This window comes from Poecilia mexicana, unplaced genomic scaffold (assembly GCF_051168715.1).
Source record: "Poecilia mexicana isolate PSO_F unplaced genomic scaffold, ASM5116871v1 scaffold_12, whole genome shotgun sequence".
Lineage (NCBI taxonomy): Eukaryota > Metazoa > Chordata > Actinopteri > Cyprinodontiformes > Poeciliidae > Poecilia > Poecilia mexicana.
The window spans coordinates 4448810-4470741 of record NW_028263381.1 but is presented as its reverse complement, the minus strand read 5'-3'; the positions used below and the strand labels follow the sequence as shown (position 1 = coordinate 4470741).

General features: G+C 40.0%; 1 protein-coding gene across 1 annotated transcript in view; it reads right to left on the bottom strand.

The window, feature by feature from the left end:
• Positions 1 to 21932, bottom strand: part of pde8b (phosphodiesterase 8B) — a 46979-nt gene that overhangs the window by 5117 nt on the left and 19930 nt on the right. Inside the window, exons 4-22 of the mRNA XM_088010784.1 lie at positions 17132 to 17322; positions 15907 to 15966; positions 14602 to 14659; positions 14243 to 14331; positions 14079 to 14157; positions 12918 to 13058; positions 12736 to 12824; positions 12595 to 12649; positions 10601 to 10652; positions 9635 to 9712; positions 8943 to 9019; positions 7904 to 8068; positions 7326 to 7371; positions 6357 to 6486; positions 5888 to 6086; positions 4251 to 4468; positions 2540 to 2678; positions 741 to 908; positions 515 to 644 (exon numbers count right to left, since the gene is read on the bottom strand). Coding sequence (XP_087866910.1) covers positions 515 to 644; positions 741 to 908; positions 2540 to 2678; positions 4251 to 4468; positions 5888 to 6086; positions 6357 to 6486; positions 7326 to 7371; positions 7904 to 8068; positions 8943 to 9019; positions 9635 to 9712; positions 10601 to 10652; positions 12595 to 12649; positions 12736 to 12824; positions 12918 to 13058; positions 14079 to 14157; positions 14243 to 14331; positions 14602 to 14659; positions 15907 to 15966; positions 17132 to 17322 — 2164 coding nt within the window. The remainder of the gene's footprint in view (positions 1 to 514; positions 645 to 740; positions 909 to 2539; positions 2679 to 4250; positions 4469 to 5887; positions 6087 to 6356; positions 6487 to 7325; positions 7372 to 7903; positions 8069 to 8942; positions 9020 to 9634; positions 9713 to 10600; positions 10653 to 12594; positions 12650 to 12735; positions 12825 to 12917; positions 13059 to 14078; positions 14158 to 14242; positions 14332 to 14601; positions 14660 to 15906; positions 15967 to 17131; positions 17323 to 21932) is intronic.

Here is a 21932-nt window from a genome sequence, read left to right as displayed (position 1 = left end):
TTTTAAACATTTCTAAACAGCAAATGTTTTAGTACAAGGGAGATTTTTGGTGAGAACTCGCCTCATTCAGCTAAAATGGACTGGCAGCCCATAGCAACAGGTGGGGGAGGGAAAGTGTTTCTCTACTAAAAAAAAAATGTAATTGTTTTAAACTTTGACACCTTGAACCAGTCCATGAGCAGAATCAGTTCTTATTTCAGAGTAAATCTGCTAAACATTTGCTGGAAGCAGCGAGGTCATAATAGGAGCATCAAGAGGAAAACAAGAACAAAGCATTTTCAAGCGCATGAGAATGGAACTGATGGTCTTCGGGGAAACAGCTGGAACATGTGAGGAAGAGCCATGAAGCTGATTTTCTCCAGAACAGGGAGAACTTTATTTCTTGGAAAGCTGTTGCGTTGATCTGACTTTCAGTTTTTAGGAACAAAGAGGCCTGTTTTAATAAATAAACTCCCTATGTGTGTAAAAAAACATAAAAAAATACCCACGGCGGTGCGGAAAATGTTGCTCTTACCGTCCCAGGCGTCAAACATATCTGTGATGAAGTAGTCTATGAAGGAGATCTGAGATTTGGGCACGCTGCAGGTGTTTCTGTCAAACACGGGCATCACCACGGGCAGCCCTTGTCGCTTCTCCTCATCCGTCTGCGAGCAAAGACAAAAACCAATTCAGTCGCTTCGAAGTAAAACAACCAAAGTGGTGACGAGGAACAAACGGCTGTCTCCCTTTTGCCCCCCCACCTGGGCGAAGTACTCCTCTGAGATCCGGCCCGCCCACTCGATGCAGAGCTCCAGAGGCCTGCAGGGGTTCGCCACATCTGCACACTTGATTAGCATCCGCTTGATCAGCAGGCGGTTCTCTGGAGAGTTTCTGATGTTGCTCTGGCCCTCGCAGTCGCTGTTCGTGCTCTGTTGGAAGTATCACACAGAAATGAGCGACGCTATCGACAGAAACATCAGTGACTCAGATCTGCTAACATAGGCTACGGCTAAGATGTTACTACTGGCAGAAATGGCAGAAAAGACAACAGGAAGTTGCAACAAATAATTTGTTCGCTACTTATAACATGAACAAACTTATTCACTTTTGATTTTATTCATGCATTTCTTTTTTAATAGAAACACCACAATTGGAAAATCGTGGGAGGTTTATTTAGTGGAATTTCAACAAAGTATTGAGCACATTTGTAATGGAAATGTAGCCAGTTTGCACAGTTTGTTGTTCGCAACATCTAACTGGTGGTTGTTTGCTGAAATAAGCCCCTCCTTCTGTGTCCCATCTCCATCAAGGAATAATTCCTTAATTAAAACCAGTTTAAGAACCAGTTTGTGGCGCCTCTGACAGATAAGTTTGTTTACTTATGGTGCCCCTAAGACCACACTGCCCTGGGAGGTGAGCCACAAAGTGAAGCTAACAAAGCTTTTAGAGTTTAAAAGAAAAACACCGCTTTGAAATAAATACCAGTATTATTGTCTGCAGTACATCCATGGATGATGTGCACCTTGTTATAAACTACAGCTGCTTCCCAGCCTGCTCTGGAATACTGCTTTGAGTTCTGCTGCTTGTACATTAAAAAAAAAAAAAATCACTAAATTGTTCAGTAAACATTTGGTAAGGTACCATGGCAACGTGTCTCCCAGGATCAACGTGACAAATCTTCCAAATTGGTTTTCAAGCTGCAGCCTTTCATATGAACTTGACTCAGGAAATAAAATACATGTGCTACCAGCAGCAGCTCCACAACTTGTTTTACATCCTGCAGTTTGTAACACATTCGCCTGTGAACCAGCACTCTCAATTTTTGTGTGATGCAGAATCGGAACAACAAACTGGGTTACAGAGCTAACATGGCAGCGATTGTTTTGTGATTCATTCTCAGCTTTTTCCTCTTCTGACTCACACAGAAAGGATCTTTTCAGGTTTCATTTATTGCTTTTCACAAAATTTACACCAATCTCCTGCCACTTCATTCGAAATGAAATTGATCGGAAAATCAAAATCCTTATCGCAACACTTTTCTGATGATTAGGAGAGCAAGAATGCAGAATAAATCCTGAAAGTACAGATAAGTGAAAAAAATGTTTTCACAATATAGTATTGTGATTAAATTTGATAATAAACTTGGCAAGATATGTATTCAATTAAGACCAAACTGGTTTAAGGCGATGCTACTTTACAGGCCAATCTGAGGAGCAGCAGAACCGATCACTGTCTCTGCAGAAATCAGCAGAAACCGTGTAAGAGGTTATAATTGATTTAAATCTGAACACAACTGATTTATAAATTACTTTTAATGATATCAGCTTTTATTCAAACGCGGGACAAAGCTCAAACAGTACAGTAACGTAGCAATTGTCCCAGAAGGCACATTTTATTTTCTGGTTCTTGGTTGGCACGCTCTTTTGTGTGCCGCCCTGGGCAACCGCCCCGACTTTAGCGCATATGAAAAACCACCAGCGTTTGTTGTCATATCTTGTTTACGTTAAAAAAGCCACCATTTCCGGCCCAGAAGATCAAAACGACGCCTGCTGGAGCTTACACTGGTGCTGGTTTCTTCGATGGCGGCCATTGGCTTGTTGATGCTGTTGACGAACTTGCTGACGTGCTCAAAGTGGCGGGTCATCTCGGTGGCGAGCACCATGTCGATGATGGCCTGGCGCAGCGTGCGGAACTGATTCCTGATGGCAGCGAGAGCGTGTGGAGACAGCGTGAGAGGAGAGTCAGTGGACAGCTAAAACACCAGAGGGAGAACGGGTCGCTAAATCCCTCAGAGGGAGACGTTACAAGATGTTTGTGTCTGATTCTCCAAAATAGCTTTTTCTGTGTTGTCTTTAATCAGTGGACTTAGAATTAAACATCTGCCTTTCTACTCATTTGAAGGTGGAAAAGCAGAGATTTTCTTTAGAACAGCTTTTTTCTTTGCTGGGCTATAGCATCGGCTTGCTTGTAACTACTAGCTAACAATCACTGATGGGGTTGACTGTCACATGTGAAACAAATGGCAGCTATTTATACAATGGAAAAAACTCCTTAACTGAAAATGAAAAAAGTGAGTAAATAAAACAACATAGATTTATTAAGTCCTATTCTGTTCTGTGGAGGACAACATGATTCTGTTTTTATAACCAACTCATTGTTTGACAAGTTGGGAAATGTTCATGAAAAAAGAGATATTGTTGCTTCTATAGTGTTTTTTCCACAGCTAAGATATTAAATTAAATATTGTATATTGAAAGTTATTTTTTAAGAACTAACAATTATATTTTCATTAAAAGTGGTGCATAAATAAGGTCACACTGACTAAGCATTACAATTTTTGAAATTTAGAAGAAAGCAAAAAGTGTGACAACCAACCCGTTCTTCCCCACTGTGCTGCTGATGGAAAACTTTAACTTTAACTTTAACACATTTTCTTTTCTTTTTGTTCCTGTCACAGCGTTCTGCATGTAGGCCAGGACGTTTCTGGCTGCTCTCGCGGAGCAGAAGGCTCTTCCAATTGCTTTCTTTCAACATCAGTTTTCTTCTTACCACTCATCCAGAGTTACAGCCTGTTAGTCCCCTGACTTCTGCTGACTAGCATTTACGTCACATAGCAACAACCATAAAACATCATGATTCAAGTGTTTAGTCACATTAGCATGAAATGTGTTGTGAGATATATTTATAGCCACAGTCAGCAGTAGAAGAGCTGAAGTTGGTGGTGCTTATGCTTTAAATAACATATTAAAGAAAAGACGTCCAAACTTTAAAGGCCACTTTTTTTTTTTTATTAAAACCCCATAAAATGTAGCTTTTTTTTTTTATACCTGCTCAACAATAAACAACCAATGCAATATTTTAGTGAGACAAATAGATGAGCAAAAGGGATTTGTAATTTCTTTTTAGATCCGAAACATAATAATTGTGATATTAAAGGATTACCATTTACATTTACTATTATTATTATTTGACTGATGTTTGTTTCCTTTTCTATTACCCAAGACTAAAATGAGATCGAAATAATTCTTTCCTCATGAATTTTGCTGAATTAAGTGACGTTTATCAATTAGTTAAATACACCTGACTGCCCCAGGTCTGCTTTTGAGTAAAAATGTTACTGCATTCAATTCAGTTCAGTAAAACTTTATTCATCCCCAATTTAAAAAGTGCAGAGAGCAGCTGCAGACACAAAAACAGGCACATTATAAACATGTTCTTTCTTTTAACACATTGGTTTCCATGGTTTTTCAGGCACCTCTCCTCTCACCGACCTGTCGATGTTCTTAAAGATGTTGCTCTTGCCGTCGCGGATGGTGAGCTGGAAGGCGAGCGCGGCATGGTGGCTCTCCAGCACGGCCGTGTCGTTGTAGAGGATGGCCAGCTCGCTGCCCGCGTTGCACAGGAAGGAGTTGGTCCGGCCCGGGTGGTCCACGTCGTGGACCGTGGCGGCTATCAGCGCCGCCACCTCGTCCAGCTGGTCCAGGCTGCTCTGAAGAGGCAGCAGAAACCGAACGGAGACGTCAGCATAACTGGACGAAACTTTATAAATATGCAAATCTAATTCTGAGATAACCCACTATTGCTTAACATTAGCAGTTGTTGCAGGGTTGGTGGTTTTTGGTGTTTGAAAAGACTGTTAGCTACAGAGCTAATGTTAGCAAAATGCATCTTTGCCGTCTTTCTTGTAAATTCGAAAGAAAAGAGGCATGCAATAATTCCTAATATCTGTCATGTGTCACTGATGTTTATTTATTTATCCAGAATGTGGTTCAAAACTTGGTACAAAAAAAACTTTTAATATGCTATGAAGACTAAAAATACAGTGTTATTTTCCATGCTGTTTTTCAACATGCATGTATTCAAACCCCTTAAGCATTTTCACATTTTGTCACATTACAAGTACAAGCTTCTGTTCTCAGAGAATGTGAATTTATATCATGGGACAACACATCATACACAATAATTGTGAAATGGTAACAGAACTTTCTGCCAAGAGCTGAAAGTTTACCCAGGGAAGAAATCCCAGTTCTCAGAAAATGTTCCCGCCACAACAACGCAAAAGGCCAGACATGGCGCTGATCTCTGCATTTTCCAAGAAGCTCAGATTTTTCTAAGAGTTTTTTTTGTTTCCTGAGAGAATTAATTCATGAGTCCAGCCTGAGGCCAGACGACGATGGTAAATTATGCTGAGCTAGCGGGAGAGCACAAGAGCAAAAACCTGGCAAGTGAGACGAGTCTTGAGACTGAATTTGGACCCACAGAATTTTTTTAGGAGAAAAATGTCCGTCAGGGTGGAATTTATTTATTTATAATGGTTCAATTTTATGTAAAATCAACCTTTTTTTTTAGCTTTACATCATGTTATAATGTTTTTCCCTCACAAAAAACACACATAGGGAGTTGCTTTGACTCTTTAATGCATGTTTCAGAAATCCTTTAATCGTCATGGCAACCATTACACAGGGAAGAAATGCCTGGGTGGACTTCTCTCCGCCTTTGAGATGCAGCTCCTCCTCAGAGCTGCAGTTCCCAAGCTTCCACCTCACAAAGCAGCTCTTCGCTTTAACTCCTCCATTCTGCTCCTTCAGACTAGCCAGCAGCAATTAGCAAACACCTGGTGGAACCGCTGAGCTCATTATAGGAGCTACTTCTCAGTGCAAAGCTGGTAAAACTGTTGTTAACAGAGGAACAAAGTTGTAATGACTTCCTGAAGGCAGAGCTTCACAAAGAGCAGGAGTTTCTTAAAGAAACAGAGGCCCAATTGCAAGGCATTAATTCACTCAGTCAAATTATTTGATGTAAAAAGCATTTTTATAGCAAATAAAGTAGCTTGATTGTGCTATAAAATGGCAATTTGTGCCTTGAAACCCTTTCAAACAATCAAGCTCCCCATTCTGCGGTCCGTTACCTTGACTCTCTCCTTGCGCAGAAAGTAGGCCGTGGCGTGCAGGACGTCTGCAGCATGCGTGGAGTTGTGGTAGGAGTTGGAGGAGTGATAGTTGGCCTCCATGAGCTGCAGCCAGGAGCGCAGCGTCGCCTCGGAGCAGTTCAGGAAGTCACACACTCCGAAACTGGTGAAAATCTTCAAGCCGAGGTAAGTGAGCGGTCTGCAGCAAAGCAAACGACAAAGCAGGCACAACATGAGAGAAGTGTTTTAGGTTTCTGTGTTCCAGCTTCTTTTACTCTTATTTTAAAAGTTCCAGTTCCACTTGAAGATTTGTTCACTTAAGACATTTTTTCCATTCTATAAGTGAATAATCTGCCAATTAAACCAGTACTCTTTCATCAATGTTAAGGAATTATTGACTTAAAACAAGCTCATGTTTCTTATTTCATTTATTAAACAGTAACCACAGACATGATGGTGAAACCGGTACCTTTTATGCGTAGCTGCCTCCAGGTCCAGGATGTTGAACTCCCAGCGCTCCTCGTCGTTCAGCATCTCGGCGATGGACGGAGGAACGTCGCTCAGCGTTACCGGGATGGCCAGCTGGCTCTGGCTCATATCTAGCACACGGATAGAACAACCTGAACACACCGCGGACACACACCTCTGAAGATTACACACTATTAGAACGTAAAAGAGGGAAACCAGAACCTGGATTCCACCAAGCTTGCCTATAGAGCAGGGAAGTTTGGCCAAAAATTATAAAAAATTTTACATCTTTTTTAAAATGCAAAGATGATAGCCTTAACAGTCTTTCACACTAGTATTGTTTTTTTAGATTAAAGTTATTGTTTTTCATTTACATTGAAAACTACCTGCTTTTTTTTTAATGTTCCTTTAAAGAAAATACATTTACTTCACCCTATTTGAAAATATTCACGGTTGTCTTCATTTTAAAACCAAAAAACTGAAACAAAAAGGAAGGAAACAATGTTCATTACAGTGGACTGTAATCTACTTTCCTTGTGTATTTTCTTTTTTTCTTCTTATTTGAATAACACTTGTGGGGCCACATTTCTTAACATGTTACAATTTTAACATCATTGTAATTTAATTTAAAAACAAAGCAGTATAGTATAAAATGCCCAACTGAATTTGTCTGCATTAAACTAGATTGATTTCTGATTGGTAATAAATTTGGACTTGAATTAGCTTATTCATTTAGTTTATTCTTAAACTAAATGAACAAAACTGACTACTGTAAAAAAAATAAAATAAAATTTAAAAAAGTAAATGTCTCATTTTGTGCATACCACATATGCAGTATTTGAGAAAAGTTCCCAGAAATAAGATTTTATTCTAATGTTAGCAAAACACTCAGAAGAACATAAAAGATTACAGAACGTGAAACAGATTTGTTTGAATTCCTTTTGGTGTTAAGTGACGTTTTGAAACTTACTTTTACTGAAAACATATTCATTCCCAGAGAGTCTCCGCAGCCCGTCCTGAAGAGGATGAAGAAAATAAACACAAAATCTTTTGATATTACCCAGAAAATGTTTCGTTTACATTATTCTACATCGTTTTTTAGCAATAGTTCTGTTATAAAACACACAATGACAGCAGCCTGAATTTGCATTCTGATACAAATAAACGAATTAAATTAAAAAATACAAGTACTGCCTGCTAAACCATACACCATGTCATATTTGTTAAAAGTGTTGCTTTTAAAGTGCTTTATAAATAAAGCTGGAGAACCTAAAAACTTTATCCTCATTAAAATGACTTTCTCTTAATTTTAAGACCTTCTTGTGGTAAAATTACATCTTTATTCTGCTAATATTATAACTATAACCTTGTACCTAAGCATACATTTTTGTAGCCCAACATTAATAATAATAATAATAATAATAATAATAAGAATAAGAATAAGAATAAGAAGAAGAAGTAGAAAAAAAAGTGATTAAAATTGCATCTGGTTTGAAAAAAATCGGAGGTTTTAGTTTGAGGAGGGTTTGATATGTTGCTGCTTCTTACGGTCATGAGCCCCCCGACCAGGTCGTTGGTGTGGGGGTCGTCGTCTTTGGAGGCCAGCTGGGGGGAGTAGAGCTCGGTGGTCCTCAGGATCTCCAGCACGCGGTCCAGAGCCTCGGCGACCGTTACCGGGCTGCTCTCCTGGGCCGCATTGATGATGTTTATTACCTGCACAGCAACACACCACAGGCATTACACGCAATAACAGAGCGACTCTTTGTGCGTGTGTCATGGAGGTCTGCATGTGACACGCTGCGATGTCTCTACTGGAGAAAACAAGAACAAAACAAAACGAGAAAAACCCCCCAGCCAAATAAAGTTATTTTTGAGTCCATAAGGGCATCGTAGGTCCTGCAGCGGCGGGCCAAATGAGTCGATGTGAAACATAGATATTATGTTATTAGATGCAGCACGATGTGATCCATCCAGCAGCTTTACTTGAACTGAATCGGTGTGAGGTTTGTGTCAAGATAAATTTTGCCGCGTGATAAATTGTGCTGGTAATTATCGCGATAAATGATAATATTGTTGCTTTGAAACCATTTTCTGGTAATATATTGATAATAGCACTGCAATATGCATTATTTTAATTGCATTTCTTATTTGATGCAAACACTGCAATTCAAAAATTGCATTGTTTTCACATTTTGCACACATTTGTAATAGAAACCCAGCTGGTTTGAGATTTGTTCACATTTAAACAGCCACATTTTAAAGATTTTTTTTAAAATTATTATTAATTAAACAAGATCTTGTGTCTGTGAAAATGTTGCCTTAAAGACAAATAGTGTCCATCTGCTCCATTCGAGAACTGTGTTTGGGGACCGGGAAAAGAAATTCAGCGTGCCGCAAATGGCCCTCTCACCACACTTTGGACACCCTGCTTTAAAGTCTTTGATGGAAAATAATCTGTTGCTTAAATAGTTTCTAGCAAAGAACATTTTCCTCCTCATAGAGTATTTCACAAAACGGTACACATACAAAATTCAGAAATAAATATTTCTTCACGATTCAAACAGACATGAAGGAGTAAATGTTGTACCTTGGTGATGGGAGCCTCAATTGTCATCGAATGGATTCTTGCAACAGAAGAATATCTCCGGTTCTGTAAACTAGGAGCTGTAACGAGGAAGCCGTAACTGTTAGCACAGTGAAAACTCGCTATGAACAAGTCTATGAGTGTTTTTGTTCAAAGATCAAAACCAAAAATTAGAGGATTCAGAAATTGTAAACACTTAGATGTACAAATGCACACATAATATGCTGTATCTTTTTCAAAAAGGTGCCACATAATCAGTAATTTTAGGCCACAGCAGTCATGACATTTAACTGTTAGACATCTTAACATTATTCTGCCTTATAGAGGAATAATTTAGGATTTGAATGAAAGAAAAATAGGTAGGCAGAGAAGAGCTGCATTCAGCAGAGGTCTCTGAAAATAGCAGCAGCTGCGTCAAAGAGGGTTAAGGAGTGGAGGGGAGGGGGAGTGCAGATGTCATCAGCCTACAACATCTCCCTTTAGGATCTCTTCAGCTTCAAGTACCAACCATAACGCCGTCTGACTCACACTCTGAGTTTCCATCTCCAATCACCCCCCATTCTTTCTTTCTTATTCCTGTTTCTACTTTATTCCGTTTGCATTGAACTCTCTCTGTGCCCCTGTTGTTTTGTTCTTCACATAGCAGGACTGGTGCGGCTCTGTTCGGTGAAATGGAAAGCTCTGAGCAGACCTACCGTCGCTGCCACGGGAACCAACCGATCTGGCATCGATCGAATCTTTCCGTCTGTCCCTGTGTCGCAGTGAATGGCACTCTGTACAGGAAGCGAAGACGTTAAATGCAGATAGAGACGTATTGTGGCTGTTTCATTAATAGAAATGTTAGTCGAGACTAAAAAAATTTTAATCGATAATGTCGTTTTCTTTTAGTTACTCTTTATATCTGCAGTTTCAGATGTTATTTGTGACTTCAAATATAACTATTTTTTGCAACTGTTTTAGTGCCACTATTTAATTCATTTCTGCACTGGATCCACAAAGCAGATTGCACCAAGTACATACAGAAACAGTCCCACCCATAAGGTCCAGAAGATAAATGTTTTTTCTTTTTTTTCTTACTTGAAACAGTCTACTTGATAAATATGACGGCGTATTAAGGCTACTGTAGATGGAAAAAGGAAAAAGGAGTACATTTCTGCCAAAAAACTAAAACACTTTTAGATTAATCTAAGAAATTTTCAAGAAAAAACGAGGAAATGTCTGAGACATAAAAGTTGAAAATTTGCAAGAAAGACTCACATTTCTGAGATTACACTCAAAATTGTTTCAGAAAATTTCTGAACATTTTCTGAGAACCAAGAGTCAAAAATTTTCCACTTTTGAAACTTTTGAATTGTCAAAAACTCCAAAATTGTTAAAAAATTACATGTCCTTTTTTTTTACATTGTAATTATGCTTAGCTAATGTTGTGTTTTTAAATGCATTTGGTGATTTGTTGATTTGCACTTCAGGCCGTCTGCACAGATCCTTCTCTGTGTCTAGTTTAAGAGTAAGAAGCAGATTTAAACTCAGGTTTATTATCCTAAAACAGCTTTATTCATCTGCCCTTTAGTGTAGTGCAGAATAAATCACAACCTTACATTTCAGGTTGGTAAAAAGCTTCTGTCCATGTAAACAAGAATGAAAGCACAGTAATTAGTTACCTGATTGAGAATGGTCCCCGCTGCATCTGTCTTCCTTGTTCATTTTGAGGACCTGACAGAAAGTGATAAACCAGAGTTCAACTCTTTCTCCACATCACCAGACAGATCAAGAATGTTGTTTTTGATCAAACTTGCTATAGGCAGGACCAAACCCAGTCAACATCAGGTCAGTGCCTCATTGCTAGTATCTAAGCTAGTCCTAACTGCGGTGGTCACAGTGTTGTTGTGGATGTGTCCCGTAATTCCAGCTGCTCAGCGATTCTCTTGTCGTTTCAATGAAACGATGAATTCAGATTACTCCTTCTATGTTCAAACTTGTAGCTCACGCATGCGGCTGACAGTTTGATCGGTACGAACATAACCTTGGCGTGTTTGTCACGCCAAGGTTATGTAGTTATGGATGTGCAGGGCCTCTAATCTGGTTATAGAAGATTTTCCTCACCCAGTGACTCACTGTACCTCTGCACAGCACGGACGAACAAACAGGCACAGTTATGTAATGATCAACGTGTGTCTATGAACATAATGTAAAGGATTTTAATTGAAATTTTCAGGTGGAAAATTTAGAAAATATATTGCTATTGCTAAAAAAACTGAGATTATTTGAATCAAATTTGAAGTTAAATACATTTTGTAAGAGACAAACAGTTCAAAGTTAGGATCAGCTGCTGCCATGTCTAAGAATTTTTATTCCCCAAAAAGCTGGAACGGTTTGTAATAATTTGGCTTTGGCGAGCCGCTGACTCACCTTGTGCATGAAACAGAACGATGAGCCAAAGCTGCGGTATAAATAGCTTTGGCACCTGGTTTCTAGCCTTGGTGGGCCATAGAGGGAGATAGTGGTGCTTAGCTGTAGCTTAGCATGGTATGACGGTATTGGCCTGCAGCTCAGCTGAGGGCAGCAACACGTCTGCTTCATGGTGGCCGCATGGGGCTCTGTGGTCCTGGAAGCATGTTGGGCTATTCCCCCCCCCCGAAGATATTGTATTTAAACTTGACAATTTAGGTTTAATTTCAAGCGCTAACTAAAATTAGCATTTCAAACAATATAAATCAGAGAACTTTTTGCCTTGCAGTTAAAGAACATTGGTCCCCTTTCTTCTGTTTTGATTTGTTGATTTACTTTTAGATATTTCAGATCTGTAAGCTGCCACAAACATTAAGTTTACACTTTTGTCTCATCAATTTGCAGAATATTTTCTCAAAAAGTCTTATGGTGAGAGGAGGCTTTGACTTGTTTTTGGTCTGTAGCGTGTTTTTCCTTGGAACTCTTTTCTTTGGTCTCTTTCCAATTGTTGAATCAGTGACAGATAATTCAATGCGTCATCAGATGCCATTCAAATTTCTATGTGACCTAATGGATGAGTTTCTGATGCACTCCTGGAGTAACTTTGGTCGGCTGATAAAGTCCTGGGAAGTTTCACTCCTGTCCTTCTTCCTCTCTTTGTGGATAATGGCTGCCACTGTGGTTCACTGGTGTCCAAAAAACATTAGAAATAACTGTAACATTTTCCAGATTAATAATTATCAATGGATTTGCTTTTCATCTGTTCTTAAGAGTTTTTAGATTGGACCATGATGTCTTTGAGATCTTTAAGTTTAGCTGTCAGGCAACTTCTACTTGAGAGATTTCTTGACTCTACAGGTCTGGCAGTAGTCATGCCTTGTGTCTAAAGTCAGAAGTAACATCGTTTTTCTGGAACTCAATTTTTCTCTGGACATACGACAGCAAAAAGAATGAGCATTTTTCCTGAAGTTGTGTAACCCAGTTGAGTGGTACTCATAAAGCAGCAACCAATAATTAATAGACTTACTTTGTACATCATTGTAACTCTTCCTATCTCCAAACCTGAACTGAAAAGGCTAAATAAAGTATGTTAATTCAACTTTCTGGCATATGAAAGTCTGGATACCCAACACAGCAGCTCAAATCTCTAAAACCTTTAGCCGTATGAAGGATGCGTAGAGAACTCAGAGGAAAAAAGTGTAATCACCTGATTATTGTTGTCGGTATGAGCTCGCTTGATGGCTACGAAATGTCGAATTTTTCTGTTGGCAGAAGGAATCTGTCAGAGATTTTCAAATTTCTTGTTAAGCTGCAGAAGCTATTCTTGGATTGCATAGATGTAGCTCACCCTCCCTGGCCGATGACAGGCAGTATCTTCACTTGCTGCTGAATGCTGTCGCCTGACTTCTTCCTGGCAAAGTAAATGCCTTGCCATTCCTTCAGACACGACAGAGCGACCAGGCTGATTAAAAACCCTCCTGGGTTTACAAGCTCAACAGCAACAGACTGACAAATGGATCCAAAACTCACTTTGCCTTTTTTGATGCAGGTGTTGATTGTATCGAGTAGATCGGCTCTGTTCTTGTCGCTCTTGGGAAGCTCGGTCAGTTCTTTTCCGATCAACTCCCCCCTGTGGTATCCCATCATCCTCTCAAAGGCAGGGTTCACATACTGGGTCACAACCATGGAGAGATTAGAGTCACAGCACGGACGAACACTTTCCTGCTAACATCTCTGTGATTACTGGATGTTAACTTACTGGAAAAATTAAAAATGGTCAATCAAAATTAAGCAACAAGCTAGTATCAATGACATTGATACTAAAAAGGCCTGAAATTTCTTGATACCTCTATAAATAAACGGCCAATAAAGCGTTAAGCAAAAGAGCTATCAAAGATGCGACCACTTAAAAATACATTAATAGGCATTATTAACAAAGGGTCATTATAACAAATGTTTATTAATAATAACAAAGGTTTATTAGTAATTAGTTAATTAAAACTGAAATTTCATAAATGACCCACACATTGATTAGGCTGTAAGAACCTAATAGCATTACAATTCATTGAAAATTTGTAATGTTTACCAATAAATAGTTTTATTTTTATTTAATAATCACAGTCAATGAATAGTTAATAAATCAATTGCTAACAAGAATTAAGCCCTTAACAAATACATAGTAATAATTACTAGAAGCTAAGTTATTATTTTATGAGCTCTTCATACATTACTAATAAACAATTACTGAAACAGTTATTTTCAAAGCAGTAAACAGATAATAAACCATTAGTAGGTACCGCTAACATGGCTAAATAATAATGGATTGATCAACTATTAATAATTTAACTAAATGTGCTAATGGTTCTCAGTTAAGGGATGAAAGAGTGAAAGTCAGACATTTTATTCAAGTGTTATGGTGCGTTTTTTACTAGCTATCTTAGATAGACAGAACAGCTAGGCTAGCATAAATGTTAGCCGTACGGCGTTTTCATACAAACAGGATTGTAAGTAAGAGGTAGATGAATAGACAGATAGAAAAAGAGAACGAGAGAAAAGAGATATAGAGACAGAGAAAGATATGAAGATAAATAGCTAAAGTTAAAGATAATTTAGAAAGAAATAGCTAAAGATAATGATAGATAGAGCTAGCTAAAGATAAGGACCGACAGATATATGTAATGTAAATCGCACCTGAATGATGTGATCCTCACTGGTGATTTCCACAGCCTCTTGGCAGTACTCCAAAGCCGTAAAGACAGAGTTGCAAGCCCTATGAATGAGTGAACTTGCTGTAACTCAAAATGGCCAATGATTCTGCTTGTATCCGTTCATGAGGACACTTGCGTGTGCCGTACCTGAGTTTGAACTGGCAGCGCACCTCTCCATGCTCGATCTGGATGAGTTCGTTGTAGCACGCTGACACGCTGCTGTTCTCCACGAACCTCTGGAGTCCGACCCAGGTTAAGTGGTGTTTGAAGGAGAGGCAGAGGGATGAGAGGGGAGTGGGATGAGTCAGGATCTGCTCAACTGCGACTTGTTTAGAAACCATCCACGTCATTTTCACACCATTTAGCACGACAGGTAACACAACTCGCACTCAGAATGACAGTCATGCTTCTATTTTTGCAGGAAAACTCTAGTTTTCTATTAAAGTAAGCCCTTGAGCAGCATCCAGAAACACAGCTAAGAGAGGAGGTAAACTAGTTGGACATACTCTGCTAAATCCAGCGCAGAGGAGAGGGAGAACGGACGGTTCCTCTTGGTCCGGAAGTCTGTGAATTGGCAGAGAACAATCATTACAGTGAGTATTTATCAAAAACATAACAGAACCAAACCTAAAGTAGACACAAAAACCAAGAAAAGCTGATAGCTTACCTTGTTTATACCTTTACAGATTTTAATCTCTTTACAGTCATACTTCATTGTGTATAATAGGGGTTTTATGTAGTTGACAAAAAGCAAACTAAAAAACAAAATTCAAACATGATTTTCAATTATTTACAAATAAAAATATTACACTTGTACTCCTCCTCTCATACAAGTGAGGAGTACGTGTTTCAATACTCTGTGGAATCACTTACTTTTGGGGTATGTCTACCATTTATGTACAATTAGACTATAATTTTTGTCAAAATAGGTCAAGTCCAATCAGTTTGGATGGAGAACAGCTGTGGACATGATTTTTTTTTCTTAAATTGAGTTTCAATTAGATTAAGTTCTAATTGATTAATGGCTGATGGACCACTCTAACACATGACTATGCTATGTCTACACCTCGGTATCGTAGCTTTCACCCTCAAGCTCCAGAGATTTGTCCCATTGAGCTCAATTTCTCAAGATGCATTTCATCCTGGCCAATGAGCAGAGAAAAAAGGAGGAGTTGTGGACGATTCATTTAGAATTGGCAACGGCAACAGAGGAAGTGAATGAAGCCAGTCGTCCGATTTGGGCACCCTTCCAAATATTGAGCAATTACAGTTGAAGCAAAATGAATATTTAAGGCATTTTATTGCTTGTTAGAATGTTGTGGTTGAACTGCCTATGGAGTTTGGCAAAAGTTACATTTTTTAGTTGGCTCTGTTAATGGCAAATGAGGTGGCACGCAATTTTTGGTAAGCCTCGTAGCACTTATAGCTTTCCTTCCCAATGGATCTGGGACTTTACATACGTCACGGCCAAATGTTGGACGTTATAATCAGATCCAATCGTTTAAGACTTCAACAGATTCCAACCAATCGTTTCTCAACAGCGAAGAGTCCAGTCCCTCTGTATGAAGTAAGACGTAGAAAAAGGGGTTTGGCTTTTACCAGAGTAGAGCAAAGGAGTTGAATATGAATGTTGAAAGAGTCCAAAGACAACTAAAAACTTCAAATCCTTTTCCGTCCACTTCACAAAAATGTACATATTCCATAAAATCCCCAAAATGTACATTAAACCTCATGGTTATATGCAAATACATAGTACTTTTCCGAGACACCTATAACCTGCATACAGGTACTAATAAAAACGTAAAGCTTACTTTTGTGGTACGACAGCAAGTATAACTGTGCTTTCCGAGGGCTTTGTGGCACGGATCATCCTGAAAATGAAGCACAATAAAAACTCAGCAGGCGAATCAACAACACATCATTAAACTCTGACGCTGGACTTTGGAGAGGTGGCTTGGACCGAGGAGCGGGACGGACATGTGGGCAGAATGGGGGTGATGTCACTGCCGGAGAAGAAGGACAGAACATTTCTGTGTTTAACACAGAAACACCAAATGCGGCTTGCGCTTCGGAGGTTTTGGCCAACGAGTCCACACAGCTGGCAGGAAGTGTGGGAAAGTGGTCTGGAGGTGGTGAAGCAACGAGTCGACAGTGATGGAGCACAAAAAGGAGCGACGGAGGGAACGGACGATGGCAGAAGTCCTCAGGGGAGATGGAGATAGAAGGAAAAAAAAATTATATTAAGGAAGGGAGTGATAGAGGCCAGGCACCGCAGGAGCTGGGACTGTGGTTATCACAGGACAGGGGAGACTAATGGGTCAGTTTCTTGGGAAAATTTCCAAAGGACGTACAATAAATCACTGGACGAAATACGTGGTGGTGAATTTCGCTACGTTTTTCTAAATGGGCAAAGAACGCCCAGTTTTTGATGCCTCTGTTCGTTAATCTGCGCTTTGAGTGTTGCACTAAATCCAGACATAGATCTCACATTAAAGTCAACATGTCCAAAATACTCCTGGAAAGCCCGGCAGGAAGGGGAAAACAGTGAAAAACAGGGGACTAAAAATACCCTCGGAATAAATCCTCATGCATGCCACAAAGCAAGAGGGGACAGAAACACACACCAGCATGAACTTAACAGCTGCTACAGCGCTAGACGTAGAGCAGCTCTCTTGTCAGCAAATTAACTCATTGCTTAGTGATTCTTATTTAAGACATATTTTCGTTAGCCTCTTTTGGCTCATAACACCCTTATTTATCCTTTTCAAAAGAAAAAAAAAAAAAGCACTGGGCTCAGGGCTGTTTTAGGGCTCACTATGTTGCTGGTGCCTCCAGTGAACACAAGATGGCGCCAACGAGCCCTCACAACTCGAGCCGCTTAAGACTCAGGTAAAAAAATATATATATATATTAACAGAAGTTACAACATATTGGATAAACTCAATTAATAAATTCTCTTTAGAGTCCAGTTTTCAGGTCTTTGAATTGAAACATGTCACATCCCGTCTTCCCCCATTTATTTGAGTCCAGACTCACCGGCAGACGGCTTCGGGCTCAAAGTAGCGCGAGTGACGTCCGTCAATGACGATTATCTCGTGGTGCTTGTCCAGGAAACACTCCACGGCAGACTCGGGCGTCCGTGCGATGTTGCACCTGAAGCCGGCGCGGTCGCAGGCCCACCAGAAGGCATCGCTCTGGCTGTCCTCCTTAGCGAACACCAGCAGAACCTGACGAAGTCAAGCGAACCAGGACAATGTTGTGCGACTTTCACAGAGGCACCAAAATAGGTGAAGTTAAATAAAAAAATTAAAAAAAACATAATATGTTTTTACAGATAAAATTTTCCTTTCCTCATTGGTTTCAAATGTTTAAAATAATCTTCATACCCTGTAAACTTTTTAACTTGTAACATCACAGTGAGAAACTTCAGGGTATTTTAATGGGGGTTTGTGTGATAAATCAATGACATTTGCATAAATATTTTTTTTACACTCGTCCATATAACATTACATAAAAAACCGTAGTTGCAGGCAACTTATGTTTTAGTGTTTTACCCTTAGGCACAATGACAAGTGGTGAGAACAAAGTTGGACTCAAAAACATTTCTTTCCAATTGAATGTTTCTTCTGGCTTAGTCACAGCCGACCCGATCTAGTCGTTTTGACTGAGCTTTAGATATTTAGCAAAGCAGAATTTGTTTTATATTTACTAAAAACAAAGAAAAGAGAACCATGTATCATTTTTACCTCCACTTTAGTATTATGCAATAGTATAAAATCCCAAAAATTAATTGACATAGGCCTGCTCTGCCTTCTTGTTTCAGGTCTTTCAGGAACGATCTTGCTTCAATTTTTTCCAGGTGTTTTATTTAATTATTTTTTTAATTTTTTGCTGAAACTTTTCTTTTAGTTTCTCCATATTTTCTTCAATTTATTACATCAATATGAAACAAACAAAAACTTTTTAAACATTCCTGTCTTAGTTTCTCCACTAAGAGCTAGTTTAGCTAGTTTTGCTAGCCATGTTTCCATCAACGTTTTCTAATGTGCTTTTTGAAGTATCATGTTAGAAAAGGTAGATGGAAATGGCAAAATTAGACATTACATCATCAATTTAGCAAAAATGTTGTTGCAATTGCTTCAGGTGTTTTTTTTTTGGCTTTTCCAAAAAAAAAGAAAAAAAAAAGAGTTAATACGCTAAAGAGGAGATGGAAATGCATTTGCCAAATAAATTTTGACATGACAAACTTCCACATCCACTAGTGAGTTCCAGCATGGATGGCAGGCTTGCCCACTTTGGAGGGGCTGGCGAGAGGCAGTCCTGACTGGGATAGGATTGAGGGAACGCTCCCATCCACTGGTGGGTCTGTGCCTTACGAGAAGCACAAAACCTGGACAAAAAGTCCACATCTCCACCCTGGAGGGGCAAACTCTCTTCCTTCTTCTGAGATGTGTGGTGTGTGCAAACTGTACATCTTGTTCTTTACAGCCCTGAGTAGTGTCAACATCTGACCAAATCACACTTTATGGAGTCTGGTTGATTCGCTCCAGACTAGTAGAAGATACACCTCTACTCTGTCTCTCTTTTCTTTTTTTTTTTTTGCAACATTTTAAAAATGTGCTCAAAATTTGCATGAGAATTGATTTCTACAGAGACGTTGGACTGTAATGTCAATGTCTTGCTCTCCTGTAATAAATCCAGATGCCATGCAGACGGTTAGAGACCTGAACTCTCCTTAACAGCATACATGAAGCACCTTCCTTATGAAGAAAATGAAGAAGAGTAACTACATTTCCACTTTTTCTGATACCGTATATGTACTCCTCTGGCTGAAACTGAACAGCCAGCAGTCCCCAAACCTGCCTATTGGATGCTGCTCCCACAAAGCTTTTAAGTCGCTTCTTTGATCTCAAACCGTGCTTGGACCACTGACAACACCAGCCACCAGTACAGTGGTGCAGAAAAGCAACAGGCCACACAGGCACGCTCTCGTGCAACCAAAGGGCAGCTGGTCCGCAGCCAGAACTAACAGCACTCGGCTCTGTTGGCAGCAGCATCACCTCCTGACTCCCTCCGAGGACAACAAAGGATACAGGGACAGAGCGAGAGTACGGAGGGTCAGCACTCAGAGAGAGAGAGAGAGGGTAGATGATGAGGGAGAGCGTAAAAGAAGCAGAGGCTGACTAAAGTCATGACTTTCCACAATCCTTGTGCTGTTTAAAAACCGTAAAGCAGGAGAATTGTGTCGCATAGTGCTTTTACAGGTGGAAACAGATAAAAAACAAACACTGAATCTGATGAAAAAAACGAGTGGGGCTGGCACAAGAGGATAGAAACTGAAGCAGCGGTCGGAGGGAGAAGGTGGACTCTTACTTGTGAGTGCCTGTGAAAGGTCTACAGTCTTTGATCCCGTGCAGGCTTGTGTAACCATGATGCTAGCATGTGAAATTCCACACACAGGGGACCCCACGGACACCGGAGCGCACACCTTCCACCCGGGAATCTTACCAGTAAAAGGCTGATAGGAGGCGCCGTTGGTCTGATGCGCACCGACACATTTAGACAAACGGCTTCTCTGCGCCACACCATCAACGTTACGGCCACACCTTCATCTGCATGTCACTCTCTTTATCTTTAGCCCTCTATATCTATATCTCTCCATATGTGTATCTGTACGTGTCTCTCTATATCTGTACCTCTCTATATGTTTCTCTCTCTCTACATATTTATCTCTCTACCTATATTTAATCTACATTTTAAATACCACGCAAATCAAGCTAACCCAGCCAACCCTTGCTGACCTCCCTGTTTGCACAGTTAACATTCATGCTAGCCCAGCGGCTAATCCTCAACGGCCGCTGCTGGCTGCCTCACATTTCCAGAGTTCACCGGGTCAATCTGCCGTGTAGGTCTGAGTGAGAGAGTGTTTCTAATTATTTGTCACTCCAGCTTTTGTGCCGTAATAAAAATTCTGTCCACTTGAATCATATCAGTCTTGTAAACCTGATCAGAGTGTGAGTGGTGGTGTCTGGCTGATGTTACTGTAAAAGCTTATGGTACAGTTTGTTTTCCTGAGGAGAGCAGAGAGGCCTTAAAAACACAAAGGACAAACAAAAGCAGTTGTAGCACATTTGAATTTTACTTTCGTCTGGTATGGTAGTTCAAAAGAGGAGCCACAAGCCAATAAAGACTTATTACCGATTATAACAAGCTTTTGTCAAAATGTTATCAAGCTGACAGTCATTATTAGAATGAAAAGGGACAAAAATTGCACTTTTCTATTTGATAGGTAGAAATTACCAAAGCTTATTAACGGCACAACAGCAAATTTTTTGTCTGCACAGTTTCACTTGAACTTTGTACAAACTTGATCAACATTTTCTAGAACCTTCACTTGTAGCAGGAACTTAACGTGTCTCGTAAAACTTCTCATCACCTTAATCTGTACGCATTTTGTCACATTGCAGCCACGAGATTCAGAGACATGACAGGAAATTGAGAAATGGTTTTCAGGTTAAAGATTTTTCTAACAAACTGAAGCCTGAATTGCTTGCACGTGTATTCAGCCACCCTAAATCAAGACTTAACCTTAACCCTAATCCATAGCAACAGACTTTAGCTGAAAGGTGTCAGAGTAAAACGCCACATGTTGTTTAATAATAACAAAACGGCAATAAAATACATCAGAGATTGATGCTGCAACGGGACAAAATATGGAAGACTATCAGGGCCGTGAATACTGCGTAAGGCACTGCATGTTCTGCAACAGCTAGCGAGTTAATAAAAGTTTTAAGCGACAGAATGATTGAAGCTCCACGTTTTACAGCATGCTGCAGGTACACTGCAAGTGGACGTCTGAGAAATACGATCGCGTAAGAGTTGCTTTCCTTTAACTCGGCTGTATCTGAAGTCCATTATTAGATGAAGGAAGTATATAGAGATTTTGAAACTGTCCAGGCCTGAGAGGTTGGACAGTTTCCAGGACAGTTTTCCTTGACAGTAAATGTCAAGGAAAAACTCTCAATATATTGCTCTCCCCTGCAGAGCTTTTTTTTTTTTTTTTAAATCTTTCTTTTCATCTCTATGTTCCTGTAGAGGGGAGCGGTGAGGACAAAGAGGGTTTAGGTCATGGACACAGGAGAGAGTTTGGAGTTACAGCCACAAATATGGAAGAGTGCACATTTTAGGGGAGCAGTTAAGGGTTTTATGGACCGTAAAAAAAAGGACTTTAAAACTTTATTTTAATAAAGCTCCCTCCACCTGCACAAATGTGTCTTGTCTGGTCTGTAAGATTGATGGACGGACACGAGCGGCGTGCCAGGCCTGAACTCAGAAAACCCTGGAGACGGGTCAAACGCCTCGCGCAGCTCGAAAATCCAGGCAAATCAAATCAAGGCAATAAACGAGCGCCTAATAAAGCGGCTCATTCCCCAACTGCGAGCCGAACCGCCAGGACAGAGGAATGCTTTGTGGCGCTCACATCCCGACCATCTGGGTAACCTCCACAAGCTTTTACTTCCCTCCTGCCCTCACTCCTCCCGTTACATAAGGATAAATCTCCCCGCCATACGTCCTAATCCGTAACCAGAGGATGAGCGCAGACAATCCCCGACTCAGAACCCGGTGCCTTGCGTTCTTGACGAAGAGAGAGGAGAGGGAGGCATGGAAACGGCCCTCCAAAGAGGCCAACTCGACCACAGTAATGAGAGTCAGCTCAGGACATGTTTCGCAAAAAAAAAAAAAAAAAAAACAGATGGTCACGAGGGACGGATCACAAATTTGGTGTTATTTTATTTTTATGTGCGAGAACTAAATCCAGATTTTATTGGTGCGACTA